The sequence below is a fragment of the Trachinotus anak genome, unplaced genomic scaffold (assembly GCF_046630095.1).
Source record: "Trachinotus anak isolate AG129_WGS33_773 ecotype Australia unplaced genomic scaffold, CSIRO_AGI_Tana_v1 ptg000028l, whole genome shotgun sequence".
NCBI classification, from domain to species: Eukaryota; Metazoa; Chordata; class Actinopteri; order Carangiformes; family Carangidae; genus Trachinotus; species Trachinotus anak.
In genome coordinates this window covers 9,403,682-9,418,687 of record NW_027273879.1, presented here as the reverse complement: position 1 = coordinate 9,418,687, position 15,006 = coordinate 9,403,682, and the positions used below count along the sequence as shown (strand labels likewise).

At 38.8% G+C, this 15,006-nt stretch overlaps 1 protein-coding gene across 2 annotated transcripts; it reads right to left on the bottom strand.

Moving 5' to 3' along the window:
• Positions 1-5,968: 5,968 nt before the first annotated feature.
• Positions 5,969-14,549, bottom strand: mtfp1 (mitochondrial fission process 1). Of its 2 annotated transcripts, none has more exons than XM_071467060.1 (6): positions 14,391-14,549; positions 11,218-11,345; positions 10,343-10,575; positions 6,644-9,705; positions 6,276-6,467; positions 5,969-6,151 (listed from the first exon to the last, which is right to left on the bottom strand). In XM_071467060.1, the coding sequence occupies exons 1-4, from the start codon at positions 14,458-14,460 to the stop codon at positions 9,639-9,641; spliced, it is 498 nt and encodes a 165-aa protein (XP_071323161.1). In that variant the 5' UTR covers positions 14,461-14,549; the 3' UTR covers positions 5,969-6,151; positions 6,276-6,467; positions 6,644-9,638. The 2 variants fall into 2 exon arrangements, with proteins under 2 accessions (XP_071323161.1, XP_071323162.1); XM_071467061.1 differs by having other exon boundaries at positions 6,710-9,705.
• Positions 14,550-15,006: the final 457 nt, after the last annotated feature.

The window sequence follows — 15,006 nt, the reverse complement described above, 5'->3', positions numbered from 1 at the left end:
GACAGTGCGTTTGTTGAAACAAATGCTGTCGTGTTGCTTTTGGTTTGCCTTTAATCTCTAGGGAGGAATATTAAGCCAATGATTATTGATCCACATGAATCAGAATCCTTCCATTATGTTGTCAGTATAAAGGCTGTTATGTCCTAGTAGATGACCGTGGGTGTGAGTTCTGGTTTTCTATCATGTACATTAGTTATATTATGAGTCACTTTATTAAACTTTATTGTAGGTATCTTCTGAGCTGATTACTATACTGCTTGAATCTGAGTTTTTACCTTAAACGCTGTATGTATCATCCTTTTGTTTTGATAAGTTTTAATGTATTGAATTAATGGAATGCTTGCCTTTATTTTCTAAAGGTTGAATTTCAGAATAAATCACTAACTGTACAATACCAATAATGTGCTAATTTTACCCCCTTCAAGAGTAAAGACCTTGATCAAATCAACATAACAGCATAATCCAGTCAAATTCTCCATGCTCTTTGTCCTCACATTTCAGAGACAGAAACTGATATTTATTAATTTAATGCTCAGTGACACGGCTCTGGCCTTGCCCTTCATTTTTTGTTTCCTTCCCTTATTTCTTTTGTGCCGTGATTTGATGTGCCGTGATTGTCTTTTGTTTCTCTTCTGCTCACAGCATAAAATCATTCATGAAAATCAATCCAAACACAGCCCGCTCCTCTGTTTCTCAAAACGTAGCCTTCTGCTGACCTCAATAAATCGACCAGTGAGCGTTAAACATTTCAGTTAGTGCCCTTAAAGTGGCCTTTCCACAAACATAGTCCTTCACTAAAGAGGGGGGAATGAGAGCTGTGTGAAAGAGAGAGAGGGAGCAGCATAGTAACCACTATTGTGGGATAATAAGATTATGGCCCATTACTAATGATTGTGTCTGATCATTTCAGTTTATATGATCTTAAGGGGAGGGTTCCTGTTCAGTCGTGCATTTTTTATTTCTGAGTCAAATGAAAGAAGAGGGTCAAATCCAGATTTTTAACTGGAGCTCACAAGCTAACAGATCAACAGCTACAATCTGTTTAATTCACAGGAAGTCAAATTACATCTAGTTACTGATCCTTCAACAGAATTTGTGAGTTGTGAATAATAATAATAATAATGGCTTTTTTAGAAAGCACCCCTAACAATAAAAGTTTACAAAGTGCTTTGACAACAAAGCAAAAGCGGCTCAGCAGGCAATATGTACAACAACTGACAACAGGGCCAGACAAAAGCAGGACAGAAATCAGGTAAAGTTAAAGATAAAAGATATACAATATACTTCAATATGAATAAAAACAATTACAGAGTCGATACATTAAAAAAGCATTAAAAAATGTTAAAAAGATGATAAAAAAAAGATGACATCACAAGCAACAAATGGGTTTTAAGGAGTGATTTAATAGGAGTCACTGTTTCTGCTATAGCCTTATCTCCTCCAGCAGGTCGTTCCAAAGCCGAGGGGTCCTGATGGCAAAAGCATGGTCACCTTTAGATTTAATCCTCGACTTTGGAATATCCAGAAGGGCCCCACTCAAGGATCTAAGTGCTGTGCACATATGGGGTTGACGTTCCTGTTTTAGCTCAGGATTAGGTGTGTTTTAAAAGTGGTCAGTAAAATCTTAAAATCAATTCTGAAACAGACAGAAAGCTAATGAAGGGAAGCAAGGACTGGCGTGGTGTGATGTCATCTGTTAGCCTTGCTGCTGCATCGTGGACTATTAATGCAGGAGAGTGACTTTTGGTTAATGCCAGAGAGGAGGCAGTTACAGTAGTCAGGTCTTGAGAAGATAAATGCATGAATAAGATTTTTCCAGGGTATTGGTTGAATCTGGAGAGGGTTCCGATTTGGAAGAAGTAGGACTGCACAGCTTTTGTGATGAGTTGTTCAAAATCTAGAATTGAATCAAACAGTACTCCTAGATTTCCCGACAGACTACACAGTGGCAGACCAGGGACTAAGGGCACTCTGAATGGGAATTATGGGATTTGGTGGATCATACAATATCATTTCTGATTTTTGGTTGTTGAGTTTTAAGAAGTTTTGTGCTATCCATCAGTTAATATTATTATATCATTCAGACAATTTGAAGCAACAGCTAGGCTTTCTGGGTCACCGGGTCTTATGGGAAGGTATATCTGTGTGTCGTCTGCATAGCAATGAAAAGAAACATTGTAGCATTGAGTGACTTGGCCAAGTGGAAGCATGTAGATGGAAAATAAATTTGGACCTAAAATTGAAGCTTGCAGTACACCACAGGTAATGCAACAAGATGTGTAATTATCTATAGTGACTGAGTAGGTTCCTTCTAAAAGGCAGTCTCCTTTCTGCCAACAGGCTTTAAGACGGTCAGTAAAAATGGCATGATCTACAATGTCAAGTCTACAAAAATTAAAATTGGTCATTGGTTATGTTTAGGAGGGCAGTTCCTATGTCATGTAAATCTGTAAAACCAGACTGTAACTTCTCAAAGATGTCATAATGACACATAACAGCCAAAAGTTGGGTTGAACCATTTTTTCTAAAACCTTTGATAGTAAGGGAAGTTTAGAGATTATTCTAAAATCACTAAGAACAGAGGAATCAAGGACAGCTTTCTTCAAGAGTGGTTGGACCACAGTGTGTTTAAAAATGGATGGAAAGATTCCTTATGTTAAATAACTATTCATAATCAATAAAATACTGAGTTCAACTGTGTCAGCAACATCTTTAACAAATTTAGTGGGAATAACGTCAAGGCTGCATGTATAATTGATTACATTAGGGATATGATTTAGGATGTTTTTTAAAAGACAGCGATACAGGTTCAGTAATGATGAATTATATCCAGCATGCACTTTAGGCCAAGGACCTCTGCAGCCTGCCCCACTATCAGTCCAGCATGCACACCTTACCCCCAGTATTCATTCACCAGCACCTGTTTCTTTAGTGGGTTGGCCACCTTTGAAGGCACAGGTGCTTGAGAGAAACATTGGCGACCAAGGATTCAAAAACAAGAGGGTATCCCCCTCCCCCAATTTAGTTTGGCAGAAGTTTAGCTTTAAACACCAGGTTCTTTAAAAGGACACAGAAAAGTTGTCCGAAAGAGCAGCAGCTCTCATTGCTAATGCTGGATTACATTTTGTTTTCATTTTGTTATTATAAACTGTTGAGCAACATAGCAGGCTTTAAATGTTAATCTATGACTGAGCACACAGGGTTAAATGAAATATAGTATTTGCTAGAATCAAGCCCAAACAAGGCAACTCAAATGAGAGGGCTATTTAAAAGCCAGGCTCCTCCACTTTGTACTTATATGGGCTTCACAGTTAAAGCAAGAAAAGAGGATTAGAGCAGACATTATGAAAATAAATTAAGGGAATGACATGACTTTCTCTGTGTTCTGAGTTAGTTAGTTTTTTTAATGCAATAGAGTAATGCATATAAGCTCAGATCATTTCAATACTACCTTGTAGTCAAACCAAATGTGAATATGAACAACAAAATATGTATTTATCTGAACTTTATATTGGACTCACCATGCTAAATTTATTATCAGCAGTGAGTAAAATTCAGTTTTGTGTTGCCTTATGGAAATAAAACATAATGACATTTTATTATATTATGGCAAATACATTACATATTTTCAATTTTCTAAATTACACTATGTTGTGTAATGTAATCATACACCTTTTGCAATTTCTGAGTTGCTCCAATGTGCACACGATAGTTTAGGGAAATGCTTGTAAGCCTGCATGCAGTCGTGTATACATAACACAGGATGTTGTATGTAAATTGTATGTGAGATGCAAACACTGAAAGTTACAATGCAGCTCAACAAACTGTATCTAAGACAAGGAAACAGTGACAGATATTTATGTTTGCTTGTCCAAGCTGGAGGCTTGTTTTTCTGCATCTATGGATATCAGTGAGGGTTGTGGGGGTGGAAGCAATTCAAAGGCTGGGAATTCCTGAAAAAAAAAAAGCAGTGAGAAGAGTGAGAAGGAGAGAGGGAGGTCTTTTGGCCACTTGTGGCCTTCACAACCCAGGCACAAATCATAGAAGGACATGGCAATCGGAGTGACAGATGAACAATGCTCCCATTTTCCAACCCCATGTGAACAGGCCCATCCATCACGGGAGGGGAGATTAATTCAATTCATCAGCTTTTTGTCTCCTTGGGCCCCCTAATGCCACCTGATATTGCTCAAGGGGGACTTATAAATGTTTGTGGATTTGATCTGAGCCCGCTTGCTTGACTCTGAATTAAAACATTACTCTTTACTCTTAGCAGTACACTGGTTTTGCCAGCAGCCTGACGGCCAATTCTGCCATAATTCTGATCAAGATGAATTCTTATGAAAGGGAAAATGTTTGCCGAAGGCAGCAAACAAGAACACATGCTTGAGTTTGCAAAGTGAGGAGAGCTTTGGTGAGAGGGGGCACCGGTGGTTTCAGAGGAAAATACAGGTCCTGTAAATCTTTCATAGAAAAAGCTTTAATGAAAAAGCTGAATCATCACTGAAGGGATTCAAATTGTATTTAAATTCTATCAAGGCACAGAAGATGTACAGCACCTTTAGGCAAGTTAGCATGATATTGTCAAAGACTATTTGCACAATGAGCAGTTTATACAGCTATGCTGAACAAGTTTGGGCAGTTTATCTCCAACAAAAGAATGTGCTGTTTCTACATCGCTACACAAACATAGCAGCAATATAACTGCTCTGGTAGTTGGCCAGAGATCCACTGATTATCTTAAATGATGAATCCAAAGTTACATTTTCACATTGCCATCATTTTCAAAGTTATGCTGGCAAATACATAAACAGACAAACAAAGGACCTGGAGCCTGACTTTTTAATCATGACACTTGACATGTTGGCTGTTACATAAATCAGAGGCTCAGTCCACTGATGACACATATAGAAAGTATAAAGCTACTATATAAAGCAATACTGGGCCCACAATCATGCATAGCTGTGGTCCTGTAAAGCTGGACAGGCAGAGCACGGTACAAACACAATGCTAGTTATGACCTCTAGTGGTCATTACAATAACTGACGAAAGGATTTGAAGCTGTGAAGAGCAGGTCAAATGAAGACTTCACCCACCTCCGGTTATCTTTACTTTAAAACATGCAACATTGTGTTAAAGGCCTTCACAGCAGCTGGATTTGTAAATATGATTAATAATACTGAAGCGGTGGAGAGTAGAAACAAATACGTGTAAAAAGTGCATTTATGACACACTGAATAGACTTTAAAAATAGTATTTATTTTGGTCACCAAAGATACAAGAAATCTATAGGCAATATTTCAAGCTTATCAAGTACAGCTTTTAATACAGCAAGTACAACTTACTGTTTGTTTCCAGTTATTTTAAACATTTTATGTAGACTGAGTAAACAGAATACACATCATTTGCTTAAGCATAAGGAAGATTTTGACATTGTCTTAGAAGCTCTGGCAGAAGATTAGTATCTTATCAGGAAGAGTGTATTTGACCAAGAGTCTCATGAATACTCAGAACAACAAATACCTGCTGTGCCCAGGTCTGTCTAAACCAATCAGTAACAACCACAACTGGGAAAAAAAAAAAAAAAAAAAAAAGGGGGAAGTTCAAGCTTGTAGAAACTACACATACGCATTAGGCAAAGGGTCATAATTTTAGGACATGCCCATACAGGTTATGACATGTGATTTCAAGGGCAGATACAAAGAAAAAAAAAAGAAAAAAAAGCAGAGAATGAGGCCCATTGCAACAAATGCCTTTTATGACAGTGTAAGCCAACAACTACCCCATTTATTTTAACTTCTGACTTTTCATCTTGTTCCTTTCCCCCCACTTCTTCTGATGTACTCCTTTATCAGATATGATAGTAAATGAGATTTTTTTTTTTTTTCCATTTGAAGCAAGACAGCCCCAGGTAAAACAGTCAGTTGTAACTTTTGAAAATTGAGAAATGAGACATCTTGAAGTCAGCTTCTACACAAAGTTCACTTTATTTGTATTTAAGCATAACCCTGCTTCTGAGGCTGATAGTGAATCCTGCCTCCTCTCCAGACACACAGGTAATAGGCTATGCTCAGACATCCCACTATGGACACCAACAGGACAGCTACCACCAGGACAATTTTCCACACCGCTGACTCTTCTTGTTCTTCATCTGAAAGAAAAAAACAGCACTCAGTAACTAGAGTCTGGAGCTGGTTGCGCTAACAAAAAAAACAATGAGTGCTATAGATGATCATGTCACAGACATTGTAAATGTACTGCTGTTAACAGCCCACCTTGTTCCTTCATCACATATGGCTCTGGAGTAGTCGGCAAGTTCTGCTCCTTCACCGTCACCGGTTCAACCACTTCTGGTGGGATGTCAGGCCATATGCTGTCCTCCACTCCTAGAAACTGTCCATCAACGTCTTCATACTGTAGATTCTCATCAGTGATGATCCATTGGCCGTGGATGTATCGAGGGATGCCTGGAAAGGTTAATATGTCAGGAGGATGATACAAAGGATGGGGGGTTGGGGGTGGGGGCGTGGGGAGGGGGGACAGGTGCAGTGTTTTCAGCACAGATCCTTCATAAATAAAACCGAACCCCCACTGATCAAACCTTCAGCCTCCATCACGCGATAAATGTCACAGCTTTCCTTACCATGCTGACCAGTTGATGCAGCCAAAACAGCCAAAAAGACAAGGTTAAGAACAAACATGGCTGTACCTAACAATGGTTGACTGTCCTTAGCCTTTTATGTGGACACCTCATCTGTAGAATTGGCATCAGCTGCGGTCTCCTCGCTCAATCAGGATAAATGACTGCAACTGGGCTCTCAGATCAGCTGGTCTGATGTGCTTTTGAGTGCCTTCCATTTCATTGGCCAAATCATCTCTTGAATTACATCCTTTTTATCTTAAAGTGCCGGTAGGTTGCTCAGGAAGTGGAAACGGTGCCTGCACAAAGAGCGAGTTGTTATGCTGCCATTTGAAATCACCCTGTGTACTGAGGTGTTCTTATGAGAAGCTCTTCATGCAGACTGTGGTTAGATAAGGCTTCAGAAATTCTTCCGAGATGAAGCCGTCAGTCATGGTTTCCCAAAGCTACAAAGTGGTTTTGACTTTGCTGTCAATATTTGTACTGTAAAAGATGATAACAGCAGGGAAAACACTTTACAAGGACTTGACAGACAACTGTCTTACCACAGATTTATGAAACAGACCCAAAAAAAAAAATCAAGACATTTCTGTCATTATATAATTTATTTCCAACAGATTTACAAGTTTTTTTTCTCCAGTGTTTCAGAGGTTATTACAGAATAGGCCGATTGTTTAATATTCAGTGTCAATTGTAACGAATGGAGCTTCAGCTTTTACATGAAAAATAATCTCCATATTGTGAACTTCAGACAGAACAGAGAGCTTGAGGGGTTTTTTTTTTTTTTTTTCAGTTAAGGCTGAAAATGTGACTCACAGAACCCACTTCCGAACACACAAGAAAACTTCAAAAAAAGGTCAACCATTCCTTTTCTTTTGCAGCATCGGTGATAAAAGCACAGTGAAGTTGTGTGTCGAATCTGAAATGTTAAAATTGAACATAAATATATATCTATATATTTAAAATGTAGATTTTCACTAGGGATGCACCAATGTTTTTTTTTCAGTGCAGACATATCATAGCAGAAAAAGCAAAAGTGTAATTAATTAATAATCAATTGAGGTGTCAATACTGAAGCCTTTAGTATGTACAAATGTGCTTTTCAGGCTGTGACAAATCAAATTGTCTGACATGAAAAAAGTGGACACTCTTATACTTACATAAGGTAAAGGTCTGTGCTTAAGTGGATGAAAATATCCAATACTACACACACTGGAGCCCTGAGCACATGTTCCAATATCTAACAAGCCAATAAAAGACAATGACTGTTTAAATGGCCTTGCGACCTGATCTCATTATCAAATACTACTGAATGGGCTGCATCAGTACCAGCATGTAAAAACATGGTCATCGGTGCATCCCAAGTTTTCACAATCTTCCCTTTCAGCATATCTCTCTCCATGACAACGTGAACCACATCCTTAATAGCAAAGAGAATATGGTGTGACACATTTAACAGAAGTTATTGCTAAAATGGTACACTGGGGTATACTGACAAACAAACAAACTGGCAATATAGTATGTTCCTCTTTGTCTTAAAGTGACAGCTCATCCGAAGCCCAAGCTACATTTTATATCAGATTTCACTTTTTTTCCTTTTAGAATATTTAACATTTTGTAACCACACACCTTTTTCTGTAATTTATAAAGCTCATGTATGTACACAATGCATTATTTGCCTTGCATAGTTCAGCATGAGATACAGTATATTACTTGGCTCCTCAAAGAAACGCCTTGGCAATAATGTACAGAGAGTATCTGTGTATTTCTAAATGAATCCCTTAAACCATTCCCTGCATAGATACTACACTGACCTTCACAAGTATTTGAGAAGTGCAACACTACATTTAATGTACATCTGCATCAAGGAGCAAAAGGTGTTCAGTTTGTACAACCACAGCTTGAGGATTATTTGGACAAGAATGATAATTCAGGGTCTGATGGGTTAATCTGTTCTTTATCTACGTCCCCCACGTCATACCGTCTCACAATAATCTGAAGCTGGGGGGGTCAGACAGCGTGTTCCTTGATGCAGGGAAGTCACATATGTTTGAAACTGGTATCTCTAATATTTTCTGTAAACTAAGAATGTCTGACTACAAACTTGGTAACAAACAGATTTGATTTTGGTGAGAAATCTTTCAAATACTTGTGAGGTTCAGAGCAAAATCGCTACCTGATGTTCTAGCAAATATTCTTAGTTTAATAGAACTATGTACCATACAATACAATATACTGTAGGTTGAATTATATAGATTGTAACCATTGCATAAAAAACACTCCCAGTGCAAATCCTGACTTCCATGACCAACAATAAAGTAGAATGAAACAATGGAAAAGTGCATTAGAAGACACTCGTGAAACATCTTTTCCAAGTAACAGATACTTTTGTCTTCAGAAAGAAGCAAAAAAAAAAAAAACAGTCTAAGACAAACTTAAAAGGAAGTAATGAATAAGAGGGACATCATGGCAAACTGTTTTTTTGGCCTGTCATTACAGTACGACTGAATATGGCTGATTTATATTTAATCTGTTGAGATCTGGACACGAGGTGAGGCTACACAGGCCAGAGAAACTCTAGCCCATGAGGGCAACCCCGGAGGCTTTCTCTGTACTCCCAATCACAAGAATATAACAGTACACTGTATCCCTTTCAAAGAATACTTTACAAAGCAGTTTACATTTTTCATACTGTTACATTCTTGAATTTGAAACATTTTTTGGTGTTGTTACCAAGATTGCCCTGAGAGGTTAAAGTTAAGAATATTTCACAAAGCAGGATTTCACATTTAACAACTTAACCGCCCTGTTACACATTTCCTTATTCAGAAATAAAATTATTTTATTCAACATCTTCGACTAACTGTGAAATCTTACTGCATGAAATCCTTCTGTACACATCTTCAGTTCTTCACAGTGGTGGATAATCAGCACAGGTGTATGTAGACTGGACTGGTCTCTACCCAGGAAGGGACAGTCTGTCCAGCATGGTCCCTCTTTATTCGTGCTTCTCTCCCTCATTGTAGACTTTCCGAAGGCTCGAGTCCAGCAGGAAATCCACTGACCTGCAGGGTACAGAGAGGGGAAACATCATGACGACACATCCACGGTCTATGAAACACTTCTGCTTTAGCAGGCAACTGTTTATGCAGCTCTTCATCAACAGTGGCTTTTTTTTTTTTTTTTTTTTTTTTTTAACGCTTAACAAGAGCAATTGTTGGAAAAAAAGGCAAGAGGAACTAAAATTTTCATGTGTAGTAGACTATGTTGTTGTACTTTATGGCACCATACTTTAATCATGTGACTGTCATTTCTATTGTTGGTTAAGCCTAGCATTCTGTTTTACTTCCTCAGACTGAAACGTGAGTGTGAGCATGTTTGGCGTGTTACCAAAACAGTGGTTTGGCTGCACTTTTGACGCATTCAGCCAAATAAACTATTCTGCATAATTTTCATTCAGACATCTTCATTTTTGCTGTGTAGTAGTGTAAATTTAAAATTTAAAAGTATATACAACTGATAAATTACATATCAGTATTAAGCTTTGCTGTCTGCGCTGACTTTGCAGCCGCTGCAGCTCAAACTGCTCATCATGTACAAGCAGCCTGACCCATAAAATCAAAGCTTACATAATGGGCAATTTACATAATCCATGTTTACTATACATGCACATATAGAAACACAAACACAACTCGTGCCAACCTGTCTATAGGAGTGATGATGAAGGGGATGGTGGAGAGGCCGATGGCTGTAGTGGTCCACTTGCGGACAGGCAGAGGCCACTTTGTAGTTCTGCCCAGCAGGTAGAGTGACGCAGCACACACACGGTTAATGGTGAAGCCCGGGATGATCACAGAGGCGAGGGCCTGCCACACAAACGTGTCCACCACTGCTACAGCTACCCGTGTTGTCTTCCCTGGGTTGTCCCCGTGGGCCTTCAGGAACAGATGGGGGATCAGAAATGAGAGTAGTGACAACTATCACAACCAGGTCTTTTCAAATAATACCCCCCAAAAAAACATCTACCAGCACCCAACCCAATGTTATAAAGCGGGCACGACTGAAAGGTGATAATTTCTAATCCGTCAGATTCCTGTTAAAACTCAGGCTGCATTTAACAGTTATCAATAATTTTTCATTATTGATTAATGTGTTTATCATTTTCTGAATTAACTGTTCAGTGTATAAAATGATCAGAAATTAGTTTTTAAAAATGCTTGTTATACTTTCCCACCGTCCAAGGAAATGCATACAAATATCATATTTTATTCTTCACTTTACCATCATATATGACAAAGAAAAACATTAAATCCTGACATTTGAGAAGCTGGAACCAGCAGAAGTTTGGCATTTTTGCTTGAAAATGTACCAAAATAATTAATCAATAATCAAAATAGCTCCCAATTAATTTTATAATTGTCATAATTTAATTGCAGCTCAACTTCCCTTGTAGGAACTAGTGCTCTTAGATGATGTTGATCTAAGATTTATTTATAACTCTCTTTGAGTACATAGTAATGAAAATTTGACCACATGGTTAATAATGAAGATAACACATACAAACAATCATCTCTTACCACAGCTGCCTTCTTCCCTTTGTCCACAGCGTCTGCAGTAACATATGCAGTGGCCACAGCATAGCTGCCCCACACCAAACTCACTGGCACCAGAGCACGAAAGGCCTCCCCGACCTCATTTGCATATCCTGTGGGCATACATACATGAAAAGACCTTAAGCTTCTTCGTCTCATGTAAGCAACACTAACCTTAGTTAGCCACCTTAGTTAGGCTTGGGTCTATAAGAATAAGCATTTGTACTACACATTTATTAAAATAATAACTGAGGTTTAGTGCCTCTCTGAGCAATGGGGCAGTGCAGCAAATATTCAAAAGTTAATCAAAGGTGTCTCAAGTAGGGGCACAAAGGAGGTTAGGTCTTTACCTGTGTCTGTTTATTGGTTTGTTTGCATATTAGGAGGAAGTAGTGAACCAGTTTGCACCAAATTTGGTGGAGAGATGGGGTATGGGCCATCTCTCCATATTGGGGCAGATCTGAATCATCTACTATGAATTTGTTTTGGTTTTTTAACTCTGAAGTCTGGTGCACATTTGACATTGGCCTTGGTGGAGGTCTGCACTTTCTCAGTGCTCTTTCAGTTTTATGTGAAATATGTACTGTGTGCATTATATTCCCCAGTTTGCATACATACATACATGTATCTTGAAACATACAAGAGGCCAATGAACTTCCGCTTTATCTCTGACATTGTCCTGGTGAAAATGCAGAGCAACATTTTAAAAGATTATTCAATATCCACTCCGTGAGGATGGAATGGCTCAAACGTCCTTGATCTCTTAATAAGAAGTTACCTGCGGCGTATGCCACAGTGCATGTAAATCACTGGTAAAATTAACTCCAGTCACACAGGGAGTATTATCTTTGGTTCAATGACAATAGAACCATCAGAGCATGGTGGAGTCGAATTCTGCTGCTGCTGCTGTATTTCTCTATCAGCAAAACTGAGGCTACTATGCAAACACTGCACTTTACTCTGCTACCTGTGCTGAGGGCAACACTGAAGTTACAAGCGATAATACTGCAGCTTAGAAACACATTCTCATCTCCCCAATAATTGTCTTTGTTGTATGAGACAATGAGCTACAGTGGCTTACAAAAACACAAGTACTCCATATTTCTATATATTAAGAATTTAATTGAAATAAAAGTAAATCACACATCCCCAGCTTCAGTAAAGGAGCAAATCGACTAAGCAGCAGGCAAAGAATACCTCAAGCTCTTTAAACTCAAACTCAATTTGTCACACCCAACAGTGATTATGAACTCCACATCAGACATCACATACAATATTCAGGTGACTTTAAGTTTCAGGAAAAAGAGAAAGACAAAGTAAAATAAGAAACACATGTGCAATAAGTGCTTATAATTCCAAATTTGAGTTTGTGTAACATTTTGTTGCCGTTTTCTTTGCAATTCTTCAAACAACAAGAGAATAAGGATCTACCACAGAGAAAAAGAAAAGAATTTGAATCACAGAATAAAATTGTAAAGTTAAAACACAGTTTAGAAGGAAAAATATTATAATAGTTGTTGTTCATATCTCTAAATGCTGAAATTTAATGGAAAGATGGCAAAGGATTTAATACTTCAACAGTGAAAATACAGTAAAGTTAAATATTGGATCTGGAGCTCCAGAAGTACTTGTGTGTACAAGGTGATAAGAGCTCCATTTGTATAATAAAGTATCATAGCAAGGAGAGTCTAGATAAGATTATGTTCCAGCAGGGCATTTAGTTAATAAGAAAATATGCTTTGCCCTGCATAATACACTGTTGCTAGTGAGCAAAGGGTTAGGATTGGTCTTTGTGATTCACTATTTACTCAGTGCCCAGCAAGGCGTGAAGGTGTGTTGGGATAGAGTGTGTCTATAAGATGTTGAGGGTAGGAGAAACAGAGAGAGAGCGGAGGTAAGGGAGGAAGAGAAGAGCAGGGCGAGGTGATAAAAGACAGAAAAGCCAGAAGACAGAGATGAACTGTGCTCAACAATTATATCCAGTTTCTGATCTACAGCTCCCCACGCCTGCTGTAATATTTACCAACAGAGTAATCTGACATAGTATATCACCTCAAAAGAAAACAGTCATCTTCAAGGACATCAAGCTGGTGGGTTCACTAATATATTAAGTTAGGGTGGTGAAAATGCCTATGTTAGTGAATACATGACTTGTAACCAAACATGAGAGATAGTAAACTCTTCAGGATGAGCAGCTAAATTTTACAGAAAGCAAAAGAGCCACATTTCAGGGTAAATTCTGTCTTTGCTGCATAACCACTATTAGTTTCTCAACAGTAGAAAAAATAATCAAGCCTTAGACATAATAGAGAGCTCCAGGGAATCCAATATATCCAAAATAAGCAAACTTATAATTGTTATTAATAATAATAATAATAATATCTAAAAAGACTGAGAAAATGGGTCATATACATCACACAATTGTAGAACAGTGTTTTACATTTCTGCTTACAAGTTCTTTTATATGTTACTGCACAGGCAGGATTAAAGATGGGAGCACACAGATTATGATTTTAAGAAGGGGATAAAGTGATTCACATCACAGTAAATGGTCACTGCTGGGTGAAAGCAGTGGATTAAGGCGTGTAAACCAGGGTGACAGCCTGCACAGTGAGGGCTGCTGCAGTGTGGGTGCCCTTCAGCCTGGTTGCTGTACAGCCAGCAGCTCTTTGGGTAGTCAATGACCCCGATGTGTCAACGAGAGAGGGGGCAACACCGAAAACAGGCACCGATACTCAGTTGTATCCGGTTGTATCATCCACACAGTCATTGTGTGTCAGTTTTCAGTCTGGTCCTGCCTACGGGCGTTTCTTCGTGGTTTCGTGAGTCACTAATACGACTTGCTTAACAACTACCTTTACTGAGACAGGACTAACCGGGCTACACAGACAACTCTATCTGACTAAAACATGACGGTAACATAGCACCAACAATGGTTTTGTAGCCCAGTCTTGGACGTCAGCTACGTCCTATGCTAACAATATGACCTTCAGCAGCCAAGTTCGCTATAAATAGATGTTTAAAAAGAGGGGTTAGCTAGCATTGGCTACAGCTAGCTAGCCCCCAGCTCCCGGGTCATGTCGGCTTCAGTGTCCCTCTGCTCGGTTACGGTCTGCTCAGTCTGAGCCTCCGCAAGTGCAAAGGGTAACAATACATACCAAGGAAGCGGACCCAAGTATCGCGATAAATGTCCACCGTCTTGCTCGGCTTTTCTTCGGTGGGATCCATGCTTTCCACCCTTTACTCCATCCCCCGGTGCTGTGCTATCACCTTAGCTAGGTGGCAGAGTGCAGGAAAACCGACACACAGGAGGGACAGTGGAGGGGGCGTGATTTCAACTCCTGCATCCGACTGGCCCCTCCCTCCCATCCCGTCCCCTCATAAATAATTTGATTGAAGATTAGCATTTTATAAACCAGGCTTACATTTTTTGCTTACAATAAGCAATCAATAGTATTTTTCATTTATTATTATTATTATTATTATTATTATTATTATTATTTAACAAGGAAAATCATTACACCCTTCACCTCCTCAGTGATTGGGGGGCGCTGCAAAACATACAGAAGTAACACTGCCATATTAAATCTACTCTGTGTTCTGTAACTAGGTATTTTGACAAACCCATTAGGAGAAAGACAAGTTAGATCCTGGATGACAGACATAGAAGGTGGCTGTACTGGGTTTAGGGCCACAGCATTTTATTTTGGAGAAAAAACGACCAAGGGAGGGACACCATTTTTATTTTTTTCATTTTTTTTTTGTTTAGCATTA

What these genes read in the sequence shown, in the direction of transcription:
- mtfp1 (XM_071467060.1), bottom strand. Translation starts at nt 14,460, where the DNA reads ATGGATCCCACCGAAGAAAAGCCGAGCAAGACGGTGGACATTTATCGC. An exon ending in TACTTGGGTCCGCTTCCTTG is followed by an intron (nt 11,346 to 14,390) that starts GTATGTATTGTT and finishes GTATGCCCACAG; the next exon opens with GATATGCAAATGAGGTCGGG. An exon ending in AAGGGAAGAAGGCAGCTGTG is followed by an intron (nt 10,576 to 11,217) that starts GTAAGAGATGAT and finishes CTGTTCCTGAAG; the next exon opens with GCCCACGGGGACAACCCAGG.